Below are 21,268 nucleotides of genomic sequence, written 5' to 3'. Positions count from 1 at the left end.
ACCACATCTACCTATGCTACTTCCTCCTGTAGAGTCTCATCCTTGTACTTTAATACCCTGCATAGTACATGAAAATATATCTATCATGGCATTACTGGAAATTAACATACTACTTTTTTTCCAGAGTGAAAAATACAAAAGGTTAACATTTGTTATCAGCAGATTTTATTGTACTCTAGATAAATAAACCCCAAGAACTGCATTCCAGAAAAACCACAACATAATTGCTTATGGAGATGAACAGACAATTGGACTAAAGGCATCATTTCCAATTCTGGAATGGTTCCATACTCAGGACACACCTTCTCTAGATCAGGCCCATTATTTGAAAGTCCAGCAGATACCCAGCTGTAACTCTGCTTACTCAACAACTTCTTCACTTTATTATTACTTTTGTTTCCAGCACACTGGATTCTTTCCCTCACCCCCTCCCCCACATATATTTCAGGGACCAAAGTGAACTTTCTAATGCAGGAATTGCCTTTACTTTGTCCATAGGTATTTATTTAGCCCCTCCCATCATGGAAGAATCCAAACATGAAAATGCAGCAATGCACTAGGGTATTTGAAAGTGCACAAGAGGAAACGGAGAAGTGCCAGATAAATTTGAAGACTGAGCCCAGCTGAGAGTTACTAAGATTCCTGTCCCACTAGTCCTGAAGCCTGGGCTGTCAACATTGCATAGAGGTTTGATTGCCTATAAAATAGCAGAACTATAGAATCCAGGATCAACAGGTGAATAACACACAACTGAAAACCACAAAGAAAGAACCTTCTAGTTGCCTGCTACAGTAGAGGCAATACCAGCAGGTTTTCCTCTACAGCAGCTGCACATCAAAATTGCTTGCTATGTGAGCAAAAACAACTGCTAGACCTCAAGATGTATACTAAAAATAAGATTAAATATTTATCTCCAACAAACCTGGAAAGATTTTAAGGACAACCACTGTAGACACATTGCAAACCTAATTAATATGCGTGCCTATATATTAATGCTTATCTATATATTAACCATATGCATTGACAGCTTTTAGATTGAGTTGGATCTGGAATGTTTCAGTAGACAAAGATGTACTGTATAAGCATGGAATTTTTTTTATAGAGATAAAAAATACAAACCAAGATGAAACGATGCATTTATTATTGCAAATATGGGAGGAGACAGAACAGCAATTACAGAGCAAGAACACTAGTGAAATTTTTAGAATTGTGCCTATAAGCTACTTAAATCCTTCAAAGAACACAAAACCACATTTAACTTCAGCAGTCACAATGAAACAAGAAAAGCTGCTCACACAGACTGAAAGATAAATGAGTATCTTCTTTTACATGGATTTCAAACAACTGTGCTTATCCTCTCAAACAATTTTTTGGTAAACATCTGGTCTTCTTATTAGGATGCAAGCAGAATTAAAATGAACATTAGAAATCTAGAACCAAATGCAAAGTGGTCCTATTTTATTCCATGAAAAAACAGCAGAAGATTCAATCCTTAGATATTTCTTATTTGATTGAAATTAAAATCATATAGAATATGGGTTTCATAAATAGTCACCTAAAATGAAAATGGGAGAAAATAATAGAATCCAGTTACTCCAATTACACATGCACAAGCAGGAAAGATAGTTTTGGATGAAACTTTACTCTATGTTCTCTACTTATTCAACCTGCACTTCTACTGTATACTCTCTACTTATTCAATCATAGTCTTAGTATACCATTTTAGACACTTGTAATTCCACAATGGCCGGTTTGAATACATGCACTATTTTTCATATAAGAAAGCTCTACTGGAAGTTCTGCAAATCATTTATTTTAAAGAAACAAAAATGACCATCTGCTCTGAGTTAACAGCAATGACTAACATTTTCTATCAAGGCATGTCATTTCAGATCAGTCCAATGTGAATGCTAATTACAGTTAATTACACGTCTCTGAAGATTTTTTTCTTAATATCCAGAAAAGCCAAGGAGACAATCTCTGAGACAATGTTATGAAATAATAGCACTTAAAGATTTTACTACCTCACTCATGGAAGTGGTCTCCCAGAAGTATAAGGATCTTTTCAAGTTCACACACACAAAACCACACAATTTTAAGGTGAAAATGAATGGAAGATATGCTGATCAGTATATAGCCAAGCCCAGACAATGAAGTATCTAGAGTTCTATACATAATCCAGAATAGAAATGCAGCCAAAACTAATATCACACAGGCCAAAATGTGCAGTAGTAACAGTAACTGGCACTAAAATATTCCATAATTCCCTGGAGAAGAAGGTTTGATCGTTTTTGTGGTGAGGGATGGAAGCCTGTTTTGGAACCCGCCTCGGGGCCACACAGACGCGAGAGCAGCTCACAGCTGCCAGTCCCCCATCACGCATGGAGGGAACACGTCTCCCGCTCCAGCCCCGTGCTGCTCGGGGCTGTGGGACCAGACCCTGCTGGGTCACAAGCACGGGGAAGCTGTCCTGCGGGCTGAGTCAAGACTACCAGCCATGACTTCACCCATGCTTACAACACCCGTGTCTCTGGTAGGTGTCACTAATATTTCAGACCCCACACAATCACTTACGGAATTTTCTTCAAGTACAGAGTAACGATCATATTTAAGGTATGGGTTTGGCACTGCTGTTTCCTTTCCCAAAGAACCCCTTTTTGCTTGGTAATACCAGTTTTAAACCTCAGTACCTGCACCACCTATCCACCATATTATGTTTTATTTATTATCATACAATCATGTCAAAGATGACAAAAAGGAAACATTCCAGAAAAAAAAACCTACCTTTTTTTTTTGCTTTTTATTTTTTTTAAATGGAATGGACTTGGGGGGTAAAGGCTTGGGTTTGTATATTCTTCCTAATCTTAACTATACTCACCAGCATCTTAGAAGTTTGTATACAAACATCAGCAGCTATTTTCTGGATTAAATTTGTGGGGTTTTTAAATTAAATAGATTCTCATTCTTCCATTTTTAACAGAGAGGGCTCTGAATAGCTTACAGTTTAGCTCTTCCCGGGGCTTAGCTTTCTGAGTAATTCAAAAACAGTAACTTAACATACATCTCATCTTAGGCTTTCTCCTTTAGCCTGGCTTCCATCCAACACCTCCTCTGACCCGGTCTCCTTTCACTAGTTCCCTTTATTTTGGCTCTTGTCCAATTTCCCTCATATATGGATAGCAGTTAACCAGTTGCTGTCCATAAGAAGAAATTCAGTACTTAAAGCTCTAGTGCATTCGGAGTCCCAGAGAAGACTTGTGCTCCATCCCCTTCTAGAGCAACACTCAGCCAACAACATGCACCCAAAATAAATACTGTCACACCTCTCACTTAGTAGACATAGCATACTTTCCTGGGTCCTGGTAGACAACACAGTTTCTTGTGCAATATGATTCCTGACAGTCAGAGTGTACTCATGAGTCAGTAGCTAAAATTCATCATCTGGCAGTTCTATTTCCAGTCCTATTGTGTGCCCTCAGAGCTTCCTTTTGATCGCTCTCCTCTTGACATTCATCTGTTTCTCAGATTAAGGATCTGTTTCTACAATAAGCCTGCCTCAGACAGTCAGATCTCATGCAGGGATGGTAGGTTCTGTCACACTGCTTCATGATTACTGAGAAGCATTTAGCTCTTAGGAACCTATTCTTGTGAAGGCAAACAGGAACTGTTCTGTGCTTTGACTTTGCTCCTCACATCCCCCTATCATAGAGAACCTCAGAGGTGAGGAAAAGGACACCATTATTCCATTTCATCTGGATCCTGGGTGGGAGAAAAGTAAAATAGAGGGAGACTTGGTGGGATCTTCCTCTGCAAGAAGGGAGAATTTCACACACTGTTTCTGCTTCTTTGGCTCCACAGAAAGGAATGAGTCAGAAGAGGAACAGAGCTCCCTGCATAAAAAAAGACTACTGGTAAGGGACTCTGTGCCAGGTAATTCTTCCTCAGCGTATGGTTGCTACTCCCAGTATTGATAGAAAAAGCCTGAAAATTCACCAACTCAGCAAACACTTCATCCTACTACCATTTTATAATCCCAAAAATCTTTACCTAGTAGAATCTCTTCTCCCACAAAAGAGAAAGAATCAATCTCCCCAGAGTTGGATGAGAGGTGGAAACTTTTTCTCTGCTTGTAGCAAAAAAAGAGAGTTTTTACTCATCATTCCTCCTGTATTTAAAAGAGTAGAAGTATGTTGATGGAGATGTAATACAGCAATATAATTTATTGACCAACAAATCAGGAAAAAAGTGCAACTACTCTGCTGCAAAGGCAAAAGATTACTTTAGAACAACACAGAATCTAGTAAAATAGTGCCATGTGGATTCTGTAGTCAACTGGACAAGATCATGAGAAATAATGACTGTTTGCCCTTCTTAATTAGGGAGAGATGTGACCATTGTATAGATCCTAAAGGGAGGTGCATTTGAGACTACAGTTCTTGTCCCAGACTACAGTACTTAGCTAAAAGAAAAAGCACCAATCAGCAGTTAATTTTTCCAGGAAATATATGGGGAACAGGCAAAGTGTTTGCAATTAAATCCTATAGGAAAAGTAAACTTTCTGGGATGGGCAGAATTTGTTTTGTTATTGAATGTGCACAAGAGTCTTATGCATTCATCAGTGAGGACATCCCAGGTTAATCTAGTGTATGTAAGCACAGGTGCAGACAAAAGCCTCTCTTCCTCATTCTTAGCTCTGCCTAGGAAAGTCAAGCAGTAGCTATGTCTACACAATATCACACTATGTTCTACAGCAGTAGTGCAAACATTAGGTTTCTTTCCTACAGTGTAATTATTTTCCAATACTTTTAATATATTTGATCTCTTTTCCCATCTAAAAGACTTGCCAGTAGTTTATTGTGGAGGAGAAAAGGATGGTTAACACAAAATAGCACTCACTTTCTTGACAGCTTTAGGTTTAGACACATGCTGCTTGGCCCTACAGCTCAACTTCAGTTGCTTAAATGCAGAATCCTGTAGATGGACATGGCCAAAGGGCACTTACTCTAATATACTTTGTTTTAATATCAAGTATTGCTAAAGTAAGTAAGCTAGAGAAGACCATCTCCAAAGGTCTTCCATAGTGTCTATAAATTAACTAGATGAGTCCACTCAAAAACTTTAAATAAATTAGTTTACTGAAAGACAAAACTCACCCCTCCCCATTCTCCCCCCCCATTCTTTAAGCACTACCATATCTCTTTAACACATAGAATGTTCTTTTTTTTTTTTTTTCTTTCCTTTTTTTTAAATTGTAATTAGAAAGTAACAGGAAAATAATTATTTCACAACACAGCCTTTTCATAAACAAACAATTATGTTCATTTCATGAGAATTTATCTTCACTGTGAAATCAATCGTCACAGTCTGCATTCACTATACATTACCAAGTCACATTTGATTCCTGTCAGAGAACTGTTGACTTCTGCAGTAAATCAAAATGACAGGTACCGTTAGTTTCCTTCTGCATTTATCCCCAAGCTTCAGCTAACTCAAGATGTATTTTCCTTCTATGCAGTGCAATGAGCATTTTCCTGGTAACTATATTTCAGAACTGGAAAGGTTTTCATAAATGGAAAAAATGCAGGGTATAATCCAGGAAACTATTGAAATGTACAGTATCAGAAACATATGGCTGTAGCAAATACCTATGCAGTGAGGGGCTGGTTATGAAAAAGAGAATAAGCTTATTAAAATTCTTCTCCTAAAGGGATTCTGACTGAAAATTAAAATACTTTAATTGAATATTAAGAAAGTTTGCATAGTCAATGAAAAAAAATGCTGCAGATTATGAGAAAAAAAAGAGATATCGAATAATCTCCATGCTATTATAGAAGCTGGAACAGATGATTTTGCCTTTGTTTTTTAATGATCTACATCTTAAATAGCAAAATGGTTCCATAACCAGAACCCTCAGTGGGCAAACTCAGAAATCAGCTTCCTCTTTTTTTCTCAATTGCTAAGGTTTTTTTAATTAAAAAGGCCAACCACTCCCTTCTCCCCACCCCAAAAAGAAAAAAAAAAAAAAACAAAACAAAAAAACCAAACCAGAAACTAAGTTAATTTTTACATGAATTTTGAAAAGCAAGCAAGCCATATTCACATACACACCTCCACACCCCCATTCATAAACCAGAAATCAACAGGTTAGCATAAAGTAAAACAACAACGAGATTCATTGTTTCAACAGATCTTTCCTGATTCCCTGTTTCAGTTTCACGAAGAATCTGGGAGAGGGAGCACAGTCCGCAGTTCTGGGCCAGATCACTTTACTGAAGCCCCAATATCCCTGCTTCTGCTGACATAATCTATAAATTTAGGAGACAGTGGAAAGTGATGCTAAACTAGCTTTGACCAATTTGTGCCAGCAAGAAGATTTTTAGAAATATAAAAAAGTCAGCTCTTTCATAGTAACAGAGGAATTGCCGTTGTAATTAGGATTCAATAAATATTTCAAGAACAACTTCTGCCTCCTTTTTAAGCTGCAATACTGCATCCATAAACAGCCTCTCCCAAGACAAAGTTATTTTGTTGTCTTATCACTGTGGTGTCATGTCTTAACATGCCCATATAGATATAAGGATGTTTTTAGAGCAGCTTGCAGATGCTGGAGAGTCCACTCACAGCCCAAATGGGCAGGGTTATTACAGACATGGCAAACATTTTAGACATCTGATTTTGAAATCCTTGTTGTCCAGTGTGTACAAAGACCCAGTGAGAAAGTGAATGCGAATGAATATAACACCCAAACAAATCCCAAACTTGCCAATGGAAATGCATGCTTCTCTTGGATTTTTGTAGCAGTTCAGTGATTAGTATTTAAGATAAAGTGTTCAAAAGCCATTAGCCAAAACAAAGGAGAAACAATGAGTTAAAATTAACAGATTTCTCATGGAAGGAACTTAGTATGTACAGGCGACATCAAGCCACCAGGACAAAGTTATCTTTCTTGACTGATGTATGTGCAATGTTGGGATGATTCACACATATCTATAGCAGAATAATCATAATTACACTAATTTCCAGCATCTGAAGATCATTTATGTTTTTAAAAACATGACAAGTTTTCCAAAGCTTTCTTCTGTACTCCAGAGATGCAAGTGGTCAAGTGTTTGAAATCTTATTCCCAGCAAGTATGTGTGTGACATATTTTCAAAGGGCATCTCCTGGCAGACAATGTCCACATGTAGGCTAGCTGAGATCTCAGCAGATGTAGGCAAAGCCTTCATGGGGTAGTTCAGAGCGAGACTCACATTGCATCCTCATGTTTCTGGGGCCAGCAAAAACTTGACAGCCCAGAAATCCTGTGCTTTGCTTTTGCTTTGCAGGAGGGAGGGGCATTCCTTGCTTCTGAAAGGACTATTTCTGGCCAGTTCAGGAGCAACAACAGCTGGCTCTGCAGGGAGCCACATCCAGCCCTCATCATCGCAAACAACATCTGAACGTATTGTCAAGCTTTGGCAACACAATGGGGGAGTGGGTGTGAAGGGACTTAGCAGAAGATAAGAGGAAAACAAGGGCATCTATCCATGCTACTGCTACAATTCATTTTACTTATTTTCCTGAAAAAAGAACTTACAGAAATTGCACCTTATCTGCTCAAGTGCAATTCCACCGAGACAGCTGTGAATGCAACTCTCCTCTTCAGTAAAAAAAAAATAAAATTTACAGGTCATTTGTACGTCCTTAAGTGTTAGGTTTCATTGACTTATTTGTGCACAGTAATCTGAACTGGCTGTGCATCAGGAGTAGGCTTCCATAGAGTACCCACATCACTTAAATCAGAGTCTGAATGGAAGTATGAGGCAAGCACTACAAAGCAAAGATTCTATTAATTAGGGAAGCAGAGGAATCTCATTTGTTCTGCATTCAGCAGTATATAAATCCAAACAAACAATAGAATGACTCCCAAGACTACAAACAGACAAGATTTTCCACTTGAGAAAGTGTAAAGCAATGACACTTTTGTGATTTACACCAGTTGAATCTGGTCACAAGGTACAAAAGTCATGAATGTTTTGGTAAGCCTAGGTGATTGCCAAACAAAACAAAAATAGGATCAGGAGATGATTATTCAGCCGTGCAGAAGAACTAGATGACTAATCATGGAGCTGTTTCACCCCATGAGTGGCTAAGGAGGACACTACCTTTCATCCCACAGTTATGCAACAGCAAAGAAGCAGATAAATCAAGAATATAAAGATGTTTCTTCACTTGACACAGTGGAAATACCAGAACTGTACTCCTAGTTATTAAAATGCTCCGCTAGATACAGTTTTGTAGAAGTATCTGCAGAATAGCACATTTTCTTACCTCTGTTCCGTGTTAAACAATGCAAAGATATGTTTGCTAGACATGAAACTCTTTTCAACATCTCGCACTTTCAAGTTGTCCAAAGGAAGCATATACTTCTTCTCCTTTTCCTAGAAGAAAAACAGATTAAAACAACAATATGTGAGAAGTTTCAAAGAAGCTTGAACTCATCAAGCTCTGTTTAGTTGGTAATGCCTTCAGTACATTTATCGTCATAAGGGAACATCCAAAATTGAAATTTCTGCTTCTCTTTCATAAACATACCTGTAACAGAAGTGATACCTCAATTCCAGTTCTGTTTTTCACTGACCCTTTTAAACCATTTCCTAATAAAAAAAATTCTATCTCAAACACATAAGCATCTACATTTATTATTCTTCACTCCTCTGAATTCTAAAAAGAAAAGGGTCAGACTTAACTAAACTGGAAGTGTCTAAGCAATACAGAACTCTTCTACTATGTCTGCATAACAACTGCAGTAGCCTGTGACATAAAATTAATCTCTGTCTAGAATTACTATTGTTAATTATTTAGCAGTGGCACTTGATGGTCCCAGGGATAAATTTTCATTCCTCTGGTGGAAAATACAAAATATCATACAAATCAATCAAAATCATATCTTCATCAAGGTTTTATATATACAGTATACAAACAAAACCAGACTCTAAGCTAACCAGCTTGCTTCTCCAAACAGCAGGAATGATCTATTCACTCCTGCTATAGCCAACTCCTTTTGCATTTTCATCACAACTCTCATTTACTGCACAATCACTATAATTTCACCTTTTCTAGGTTTCTTGCTTCCTGTCACTCCAGTTAAGGACTGGTAACACTCTCAAAGTACTTTATGATGTCAGAACAAAAAACCCCTAACAGTATCAGATGTTCCCATTGTGTTAAACTTCCTTGAAGTCCTTAAACCAGGGCAAACCTCTCCATCTTGCTTTGTAAATACACCTGATACTAAGTAGAAGAGACCCAAAGACAAGAGGGGCAATATTTGCATCCTCATACCCCCATTCTGGTTTTGCACATCACGATAAAATTGCTGACAAGGGTCCTAGCACCGTACAGAGTTTAACAGCTTTCAAAGGCCATTAAGGTACTGTTAAGTCTGGTCCCATTACCATGGCAGCAATGGAGAAGGGAGAGGATTTATGCTCTGGAATTTGTGCAGCAGATACCAAATGGGCTTCTCTTGAATTTGGCTACCCAGTGACTCTACAGAAGCTCAATAAATCACTAAAGTTGGAAAACTCGAGATTCCTTCACAGTCCTTTATCTGCCAACATGAAGCAAGACTGACTCGTCTTTGTCTAGCCATCATCAGAACTAGCTGTAAAGTCTAGCACCCATTGCACTTGCTGGAGAATCATGAACTGGGACATCACTTACAGTGGCTGGCTCAAGTAAGAAATATGCATGTGTTAATAGTTTATTGTATGCCATAAAACAGGGCAAAAGGCACAAAACAAACTAGGACTTATTTTTCTCAATATATTATTTTCCAGAAGAAAAAGTAACTTCCACTGCACAGAACTGGAAGAAGTCCTCGTTAGACAGAGATATGTGTACTGTGAGGGCAAATGCAATTCAACTTGGCTAAACTTCAGCAGATTGCAAAACTAAACCGGATGAGAATGTACCTAAGAGTGAAACTATAAAAACACAGCCACGTGTCCAACAATGGCTCACTTTCCTAGACAGCTTCATAACAGGCCTCGGTAGAGGAAAAAGCATATTTCAAAGGCCCTTCTGGAAAAGCATGGTTTCTACTGTCTTGTTTTGTTGAATACAGAAGTTATCAAATCCAGTGTGGGAGTATTACATAAAAAGTATCTGATGGATTTTCAAACTGCCCCTATCTTAGCCATCTTACAAATTATTACCCACAATAGATCATACATATGCATATTCTTCACTCTCTCATTTAACAACAATTCTGATGAAGGAGTCTAGTTCTGTGCCAGTCTATAGCTATTTATCACCGTTCATATCTATATTCTGCTTCCAGGGAATATATAGTCTGAACCTTTGGGGCTTTCCCTGAAGGGAGGATATACTGTCATCCATTCAGTAAGTATTACCACTGAGATAAATAAAACTAAGTAAAGCAATTTCATAATTCAACAATAAAAAAGTAAATAAAAAACAGTAAATGAAACTAAATAAAGAACTTACAGATCAGATATTTATGTATAACAATTAGAAGTACACCGTCCTCTAATACTGATTTTTATTGATATGATCTATTTTGATATTATAAATGAATGTCTTAAATAGGTCTGATATCATTTAAAAGGTAACAATGTGTTAGCTTTGCTGCCATGACGAAGTGACACACACGTGAAAAATATCCTAGCATATAAATTCAGGAGAACACATATTAAAAATTGCGTTAAAAGTAAATCTTTTTTTTTTCAGTTGAAAGCTGGACTGCATGGTAATGTAAGATACTTTGCTTTCTATTTCAAACATTTAAGGCAGGTTATATAAAAAAAATAAAAATCTTTTGGGCAGAATTATCAATGTTACTTATTCCATCATAACTAAGAAAAAAACTAGGTAAGCTTTATTTTTATTCTTTAAAATTTATCTTCCACTATTACAGAATACACTTATAATGATTTACTATTCAATTACCCGAAATTTAAGAAGTTTCTGATGAAGTATTTGTTCTGACAGGCACTATTTACTGGCAAATGGAGCAACCACAGATGAGTAAAAATAGAAACTGATGAAAAAACTATACCAAGAATCTGATTGTCTAAACAAAAATTCCACAAGCAGGAAAGTTTTATAAATGTATGATGCCAAACTGTGAGAAAGTGTTTCTTCTGTAGCCACCAGGAAAAAGGAAATGCCTACTGAAGGCTAAGAAGTGGTTGGTATTTATTTACATGGCCTCCTACCCACATGCTGAGGCAGAGCAGTTTCCAAGAAAGGGAAATCATAGGGTGCCTATGCTTGAAGTTAACAGAGACAGCATGTCACATATGAGAGATCAGACTTAAATACTGTTTAATTCCAGGAGGAAGGTATTACTACGACATTAAAATGTGACAGGAAAACTCATAGCAACTTTTTTTTTTTTTTTTCCCAAACAAAGAAGAAAAAAATATATATAAACGGAGCATGAGCTAATTGAACAGCAGATGAGCACAACATCATTTCACCCTTAGCTCAATTAATATTATGTTATGGCAGGGCAAAAAAAGCTCCAGCCAGGACTATCTGTGCATGTTTCCCACCCTGAGAGGCTGACAGCGTAAGAAACAGGGAATGTCTGAACCCTGGGAGGAATGGGGCTAGGCACACTTCTACAAGTGACGACATGCACATAACTGTGGGTCCAGCTTGTTCCCCCTCAGCATTTGTTCTTTTTTATTTATAGATTTTTATTTTTATAATGGGGCAGAGAACTTAAGCGTGACATGAGAGGAAAAACCAGCACAAGCTGATCTCATGTAGAGACTTTGCCTCTCTTTTTCCTACAGAGAGTAGAGAACAAGAAGGAAAAAGTGGGAGGTAGCATGGCCCATTCCTGTCTGTGACATGAAAAAAAAAAAAAAATCCCCATAATGCATCTTAGAAAAACAAACCAACCTGCTAGCCTGGGGAGGCCTTCCCACCCTTGAGACGATGTTTCACCACTCGTGGGCATAAGTAGCACTCACATCCTTAATGGACTAGTTCTGTTCTCTGACAGGCGAGTTAGCTGCCAGGAACTGACAGCATGATGTAAATATGCCATATTACAACTGCCCCTTCCTTCTGCAGTGTTTAAATGTACTAAAAATAAATACTGAAGTCCGAAATGGCACAAGGGATGCAAAAAATACAACAGCAGCTCCCCTCCCTGCAGCAAGGTCTCAGCCAGCACTTACAAGCTAGTGAACTTCATTTCATTTTCAGTCAGGGACAGACATCATGCCCTGCTTTTGGAACTTTGTAGGCTCTGTCAGAACAGTAGAAGAAACAACCTTGGACACAATGTCAGCTAACTGAATTATAAAGGGAACAGAATTCCTTTGCTTTAGCGTAAAGAGATTGTTAAATTACTTCAGCTTCTTCTAGTTATTAAAGGTGATTCTCATTTTTATTTGCCACTTCAAGATGGCTGCTGCACAACAGCAGCATGCAGGACAAACTCTACTCCCCATTTCGTATTCTGAGGAACAGAAGCAAAATTTATGCAGGACAGTTCAAATATATGATGCTCAGTTTCTGAAAGGCAGGTCTGAGCCTGAGAGTTGGCCTAATTGCACTTTCAGTTATGTCACAGGGAATTGAACCGGTTTGCTCAACACTTTGTAGTGATTTTTAGAACACCAGTTTCCAGCCAGGGGGGGTCATGACACCAACCAAAACCTGTCTGTGCCGACTGTGGGGACCACAAGTTCAAAGAAATCAAACTCCCAACTGGAAATGCAGGCCATTACTGGAAAAGTTGGAACAAAGGCCAGTTTACAGAGGATTCATTCTGTGCATCATTTGTACTGAAAGTACAACTCTCAAGAGTAATTACTGCAAACTGATAGCAAATATAGGTATCCATGAAATGCCTCTGGCATTAGTTTTAGGGGTTAACAAGTATTATGCATTAATGAGGCAAAATAGTGAATTGCAAATACTGAGGAAGGGCAGCTTTGAATTAAAGCTTGGGAACAGTCCGAGAAAAGGTTGACATTTCTGCCTCTGAACTAGATTTCCACACTGACACTGTAGTACTCTCTGTATTTGTTTCCACATGAGTAACGCAGGCCTAATACTTCCCTGACTCACAGGCATCATACTAGACCTTGTTTCTGCCAGAAGCTAGTGATGGCAGGGCATCATTAAGGTATCCTGAAATCAGCATGTTAAAATGCATAAAGGTGGAACACCTACAGAATAGTTGCTCAAAGCCAAGTAACTATTTGGCAAAGCAGTTAAGCAGCATAGTCAGAAAATACCAAAATGAAGATGCTCTACAGTACTGTACTGCTATAGATGGCTGGATCACTACCCTCATTTTACAGACAGGAACAGACACAAGAAGCAGTGGCTTGTGAACCTGCTGAGCCAGAACAATCTATATTAAAAAAAGGAAGAAAACAATAGGAAGTGTCAGGAAATGCTGGTGGTGGGCTGAAACTACGCCCGTTAACTCCTGAAAATGAAAGGCTCAGACTTGTTTACACCTAGGAGCTGATCTCACTGCCAATGCAGAATAGCCTACTCAGTGGCATTTGATGTAAATGGAAACTATTAAGATGCCTCATAGCAACTTGTATAGCAATTAAATCAATATCCAAGAGTTAACCATATTCTAACTTTAAATATACCCAAGAGAATTTTACTGTGTTTCTATTTTAGTTTATTTTTCTCTCTCAGTTTAGAAAGCCACACAGCATCTTCTATAATGGTCCCTGCTTTACCACACTTGGCTCTAAAGTATACTCTGAAAAATGAAGCATGAGATACTTACATATTACTGCAGACTTCTAAAGAAAAACAAAGCAAGTTACTTTATTACAGACAACTTTGCAATGTGGCAGTCAGGCCTGAACATGCTCCTGGGTACAGCTGCAGAAGATATAATTCTAAACAGTCTATAAATTGAAGGAGGAGCTGATTTAACAACAAAAAAAAATGTATGCACAAACATTCTAACATTTTTATGAAAATCATGGCAAAAGTATACTTAGTAGGTTGAAGATGAGAAGACAGTATTTCTTCTACCTATGCAACTCTTCCTCCAGTCTTCTACAATCAATTCCTACGTGGCTTTGGCTGCTGATAATAAAGCATTGAAGCTAAGCACTTTTCTAGGAGTTCCTTTTCTTCAACGACTGAATCCAGATTCAAACCACCATAGATAGATTCTGATTCTTCAATAAAGCCAGCCACATGGGCATCAAGAAGCACTCTGAAAAGTACAAACGATTCCCTATGTGCTCATGTGGAAGTTTTCAGACAAAAACTTCAGGAAAAAAAATGAAAAATTATTATCTCTCTCCCTGAGACTCCTCCACAGGCAGGTGGATTACATCTCCATGATTACACTACCCTTCCCCTTCCTGCTCTGTTCTCACCATGTGCCAGGAGAACTCTGTAGCTGTGCTACACCACAACAGAAATACATTACCTAGAGAGCAGTTTTATTACGTGTATCTATATTGACGAGAATAATCCAGTGTGATATATTATAGAGCTGTGATGTATAGGTATACGTATAATTAAATATCAACAAAGACACAGAAGAACCATTATACAACGTACAAGAGAAACAATTCTAGGAAAATGGTAAAGAATAAAACGAGAGCTCCAAACTGAATATCTCAGTACAAAAATGGGAAGTGTGATCTCAGTAAAAAAATGAGACAGCTTAGCGTGATAAGCTAGACTGTTAGAAGAAAGAAGCGCATGGCACAGAGCACAAATACCAAATCTTAGATTCTCTGTGTTACAAGATTTTACCCTCTGCCATGGCAGAGATAATGAGTTCCTTATAGAAATGAAAGCTGAAAATGCCAAACCTGAAACTGCAGCTGAAAAAGAGAGATCTGATGAGAGAATCAAGCTATTTCAGGTTTGAGTTATTATCTTTTTATATTTTGCATTTGTAATATCTTTTCTAGGCAATTATGCATACTCCTGGAACTTCTGGTGTTTTCCCAATCTTCTGGTACCTTTTCCCCACAATATATTATTAAAAAAATTCAAGAGGCATGTTATAAGTCTGATGTTTCTTCTGAAGTCAACTGTGGAATTAAACCTGATGCTAATGTTAAATTAGTCCTTAGTCTGGTCTTGTCATTCATTTTACAGTGTGTTATTAATTTCCTCCAGTGTTTTTCTCCCATAAGAACTGATATTATATTAGTTTCTGCACTTTCCTTCTGTCCAGACTTTTTCAGGAATAGAACCACAAGAATTCACAACTTTATATTTGAAGTACTTAATCCTTTCAAGAAATGGTCACTGGTGTCTTTCCTGAAAGGAGTTTACTATCCTGCTACATTTCAAGACTTCACAGGACACAGATACAGGATGCCTCTATATCACACTATTTTGCAGCACAGCTGTCCAACTTTAATTGAGAGTTTACAGGGAGCTGAGGCTGCAGCTTGCATTCATGCAGCACACACCAGAGCAGAACCTCACCATCCACCTGCTCAGATCTGGGCAGCTCTGAATCACTCCTCCTCCTCGCCTGAAGGAGAGGATGGGCACAGCACACAACAACAACCAGAATCCTCGGAGAGTGCTGTGCTGAGCCACAAGCTAGCCCTTAAGTGGGAGCTAACAAACCTGTGGCACCAAGCTAATTCCATGTGGTTGCAGCCTGCACATCAGTCCCCATGTTATGGTACCCAGATAAACAGCTTTCCCATCTCCCATTCCCCTCAATACTGTATTATTACGGTATCCCCATTGTATTAGTGCAGAGCCTCAGTGCCTGGATTAATAGATAAATAAATCCAGTTAATTCACTGGCACTCCTTGTGCCTTTACATAATCAGTGCATCAAACAGAAGTGTTAAAGTTTCTGGAGTACGTAACAAATTCAACATGATTTAAGATTGCCCCTCTTCAGAAGAGGTGTTTATTATCACAAGTGGAAGGGCTGGTCTTTCACTGGTCTGTGCTGTGGGGATGTGCTGTCAGTAAAAGGATCAATCTGAGAAGGGGTCTGATGAAGAGGAAATCTCTGTTTAGCTCCTATTAGTTAGGATCTTGAAAGGTCATTTTGAATTTGGGAAATCTTGTCTGGGAAAGTAGCCAGCAATTCCTCTGAACTGAAGTGGTGCTGGCATTTAAAATTGAGAGAAAGCCTCGACTGATGAACCAGTTGACAGTCTGGAAAAATTCTGCTGGATATGTCTAGTGGCTGCTCTGAAGGTAGAGGGGGGAAAAAAGTATCCTTTGACCTTTTTATCCCTTGCAACGAAGCCTGCTTATGACAGCTTGTTTTTATCTACTGCTGCTCAAATTATTATTTTTCACTCTTTACCTACTGCAGATCATCCAGCAATCACAGTGGTTTGTGGGAGCGACAGTGCAGGATGCAGGGCTTTGGTGCAGCATGTCTGTGCTGGCAGAGGGCATAGAGTGACAATGACATACCAGTTCCTGGGAGATCCAGCTTTGCAGTTGGGCACAGCTTTCTATTCGTACAGTTTACAATTTTTCTTATTACATATATATGTGTGTGCATATAAAAATACTTTTTTATATATATATGTACACACACACACACGTATTTTGGTGGTGGGATATTTTTTTTATTTAAAGGAAAAACATAATTCCAGAAACCTATTCTCTTTGAATAGAAGCGCAGCTCAGATTTCAGTCTTGAGAAGATGATGATCTGGGTGGATTAACTTATCTAGTTCTAATGATCTGTTGCATTAGGAATTCTAAATTAAGATTGAAAAAAAACAGTAAGTTTAACTGTATTTCAGCTTTCTGGACTCCCTTAACTTGCACATAAAAAGAGAGCTTCTCATTTCTAAGGCTCCTGCGATTCCTTCATAGGTACATGAGGAAGATACACCTTTGCTGCAGTACCCTTGTTTTCTGCAGGAAAGGCATTTCTTAAGACTCTTCTAGCTTTTTATTTTCTATGAAATGAATCCTAGAAAAGCTCATACTCAGGAAGCCACCAGATACTTTTCTTTGGGTGCCAGTTGAAGTAACTGGAGAGATAGATCCTTTTTGTGTGCGCATGAGCGTGTGTGGAAAAAATAAATCCTCCTTACCAAAATCAAAATTATATAAATCAAAATGCAATTACATAATTATGTAAAAACATTAAGGAGGATTTTCCTGAGGCGACACATCTGTCTCTGCAAGACTCCTGAAGATGCAACATACACACACAAATTAGTTCATGGCATTTATGCTGCCCTACTTGCTTGTTATCATTAAAAGCTTTCAGAGAGTAATCAATTTCACTGTGGTGGAGATTACTGCAAAATGCATTAAGAAGTTCACGCCTGTGGCAATGGTCACTGAAAATATTTTGGAAAGCATCCCAGAAGTATAAGACTTTTTCCAGACATCCGAGAGAAACTCTGCTATGACAGAGCCTCTGGTGTCAAGACTTCTCCCCCTCAACCCCTCCTGGTTTGTTGTTTTTTTTTTTTTTTTTAATAGCAGCATTTTTTGAAAGGTACATTTCAGCCTTTTTTCTTTCTTTTTTTTTTTTTCTTTTTTTTTTTCTTTTTTTTTTTTTCTTTTTTAAAGCAAGCCAAGATACTTGGATCATGGAAAACATTAACTTCTGAGACAACTGTCTGAAGATATCTCCTTCCTTGCTCTACATAATATGTATAAATATACTCTGGTTTACTTAATTTCATCAGAGAAAAACTGTTGAATTATAACCAAAGAGTGAGAACCCCACCTGCTTACTCTATCAGAACAAAATTTCTGGTTTTTTGTAAAATAAGTAACCCTGGGGATGTTCTTATATTAAATAAACAAAGAAAACTAAGTACGTCATAATCATCGAGCACTATTTCTACTTTATACCAAGAACATTACCTTCAAATGCTACATGAGATATGCCATCAAATCTTCAAGGGAGTGGGTTTTGAAATGTGTCTCAGAATCTGACAAAAGATATACTAAAATAATTACGGTGATGTGCAGGAAAACGTGCAACCCTGTGCCCTTAGAAATTAATAGCCATTAGATTGAAGTCTCCTTAGAAACACTCATCAGGAATACTGTTTCCATGAAACTGTCCCAGACTGGAAGACTCCCGAAGCTCACAGCCAAAGTTTTTCCTCTAACTGACCTTAAGTTGTCTCTGGACTGTAACTCTCTAAAGACAGATGTCGCCTCTCAAATGTACAGTACTTGCCCCAGTAAGTACTTGAACGTGAGTGGGGATTGCAGACTTTATCATAGCAAACCCGTATCGATAACTGAACTCAGAAAAAGGAACCTGACAAAAATGGGCATGGGAACATGGAAAAAAACGTTAGTAGGACATCCAAGACATCATGAAACTATTAGCCTTAAGAACAGTCAAGAGCTAGAGGACAGTAGCAAAAGATGCAATATCAAAGCATTCTTTAAAGCTACTGTAATTAGCAAACAGCGACTGCAAGGTGCTAGGCAGTGTTAATCTACTACTGACTCCTACCACTAGGACTACGTGCAGAGGGAAGTGTGTGTAGGAGAGCTGCTAAACATGGTAGTTTTCAGTCTGCAGGTGCTGGATATTAAATGAAAACGTCCAAGTGTTGCTCACCCACAAGCAGCTCTTTCCTGACAATGGTATGCTGTTTTTTCACATGTGAAGGCATGTACCATGAAGGACACTCGACACGTTGCTAGCTATTTCAGTTGTGCTGTTCACTTGTAGTAGTATACAGAAAACTGGGGTCCTGTTCCAGTATCCCCCTAGGGAAAAACTATGTCAGGCTTATAGCATACCTTAACAATACACAACTGAAACCGAGGGACAAACTCTACTGCCTTGGCCACATGCTCCCTTTCAATACCATGGCAGACGGTGAACTCGGACAGATGTCAGCAGGAGGTACTGCAGTCTGGGGAAGCTTAGAGCAGCACCTCTGCAAGGGAAGAGACGTCCTCTAACAGAAATAACCATGACTGTTCAAGTGCCATCATAGCCCTTTTCTGTGATGGCAGAACTTGATTCATTTATTGACAGATCACCTTTGTCAGTTCCATACATGTTCACCTTTTTGTCCTTGCTGAATCAGAGCAATAGGGTAATACCCCTACACCAAATTCTTAGAGACTGTCAAATACTCGGCACCAAAGGCAGTTCTGCAGGCCCAGAGCATACAATGCTTATGTCCAGTAACAGATTATCCAAACCTACGTTTTGCAGCCAGCTAGAACAGTGTGCATAGCTAAGAAAAAGGCTAGTGAAACACTTTGCAAGCATAAACTTAAAGCAAAACTTTAGTCATGTGGTATTTGTTTCAGCACATTGGAGGTGACAGCTAGAGGCTTCTGCTAAGAGGCAGATCGTGCACTGCCGCAACCAAGACCTACGAACAAAGCAGGACTGCCACTGTGCAGTGCGAGAGGCACCGGAGGGACGTGGGGTGCAGAAGTCAGGAGACAACATCTGTGATGCTTCTGGCTGCCAGATTCATTTCCACCGAAGCAGCCACAAAGGCTCAGTCAACCAGAGGCTCCATCATCATTGCTGTGAGCAATGAGCACAGAAACTGGGCAATGAGAGTATCTCTCAAGAGTATCAGCACCTGGGAGAAGGAGGCATGTCCCTTGCTTCTGCATGGTAGATGAGGTCTTCAGTAACTGCCAGATTAAGAATCTTGCAGTTATAATCTTTTGCTATCGCAAAATATCATCCTTACTAAAAATTTTAAAATATTTTTGTTTTTCTACACTTCTCTGTATCTCTTCCAATTCAAACTAACACGAAACCTTGTCTTTTCTTGCTATGACATTTTACAATATGTCATTCACCCTCTGTATAAAATAACATCATCTTTAAAGAATTCCTGTTCTCCTTTGCCTGGATTCCTGCAATCAAACGTTATTCTGATTCATACCTAACACCCTCTTTTATTTCATGCTGTTTGCTTAGGGAGGAATATACAAATTGAATACACCATTGTGTAGACTAGAACTTGTGTTAAGATGACAAACACCTGCATTCACTTAATCATCTCTGTTAAGATACTGTCAGTTGAACTTCCCAAGAACACAATTAGGGAAGGAGCTCCTTCCTAAGACAAAAGCCCTCTAACCAGTGATCAAAATATCTGTAAAAACTATCTTCATCACACTCCAAAAATTTGCAAAATGCAGCTTGGATAGCTATTGTTGGCGAAGTGATATTATGAAAACAAGATTTTAAAGAGTAAATAAAAAAGATGTAAATTTTTGCTCCAGCAGAACTGTCTATGCATGCTTAACCTCAGCTGTATCAAAGAACCTAAGAAATTTACAACATCTTAGAAAGTCTCCAGGAGTTTCAGAACTATAAGCAAACAATGACAATGCAAGAGGTAATGACATTATTGCAAAACCAGAAAAGACAACAAAAAAGGCATATTGAAATCTGAAAATTGAAACACGCGTGCAAAAAAGCTGAATTTTTATAGTATACAGTTGTAACAGATGAGAAAGATAACACCTCTGCTTCTCTAGAAGCAAGTGAAATATTTATTATTAAATGTAGCATTTCCTCAAGAATATAGGTCTTCATCAATGCTGACTCAAAACATTGTAGACTATCAGTACACTAGCCTTAAACTTGCAGAACACTATTATATTTGTAAAGAATGACTCCGAAGTATGTACACTAATTCTACATAACATTGACATACGGCAGTGAATTCCCAGACAGTCAGTCAAAGTTCTGGGCAGGAAACCAAATTCCATGATTTTTTTTTTTTTTCCTTTAAACGCTATGTCAAAACACTCCTATTACTCATTACTTGTGCTTTGAAAGATATACTCCATTATTCCTTAATATCGTTAGCTTATACAGATACTGCAACCAACAAGGAACTGCTGCTAGAAAAAATGTATTACAACTGTTTTCTAACACCGACACACTGAGATTGTTTCAACATGAAAGAAGCATAGCGACAACAAAAATCCAAGTAAAAAGAAGATATCTTACAAACATACAAACTCAAAATTCAGTAAGGAATCTATAATAGTGAAACAAACTACAAAGTACTAAAACTTCCAAGTTTATGATTTCCACATATAAATTCAATTTTAGGATTGATCCTGAAAACTGAGTTCATACAACTAAGCCTTACTGATGGAAACCATCTCACTAGTAGTCAAATGAGCTAATTTCACACACAGTGATTCCTAATATTAACATAGATAATCTTTTAATGTGTTCTAAAGTAATAATTTTAGACAAACACTTTTCCACTCATTTTGTTTTCAAGACAGTCAAAGAGACAAAGCAGGAAGGACATCTTATTGCAAAGTT

General features: G+C 38.2%; 1 protein-coding gene across 9 annotated transcripts in view; it reads right to left on the bottom strand.

Moving 5' to 3' along the window:
• The window catches only part of DNM3 (dynamin 3), a 186,643-nt gene that overhangs the window by 60,287 nt on the left and 105,088 nt on the right, over positions 1-21,268 (bottom strand). For all 9 annotated transcript variants that reach the window (XM_042804531.1, XM_042804487.1, XM_042804492.1 and 6 more), the window contains one exon: positions 8,311-8,420. In XM_042804531.1, the coding sequence (XP_042660465.1) occupies positions 8,311-8,420 (110 nt within the window). The remainder of the gene's footprint in view (positions 1-8,310; positions 8,421-21,268) is intronic.

The sequence above is a fragment of the Tyto alba genome, unplaced genomic scaffold, assembly GCF_018691265.1.
Source record: "Tyto alba isolate M040663 unplaced genomic scaffold, T.alba_DEE_v4.0 Super-Scaffold_1000006, whole genome shotgun sequence".
NCBI lineage: Eukaryota > Metazoa > Chordata > Aves > Strigiformes > Tytonidae > Tyto > Tyto alba.
Note: the sequence above shows the minus strand (reverse complement) of the source record. Positions and strands in the feature narration are given on the sequence as shown.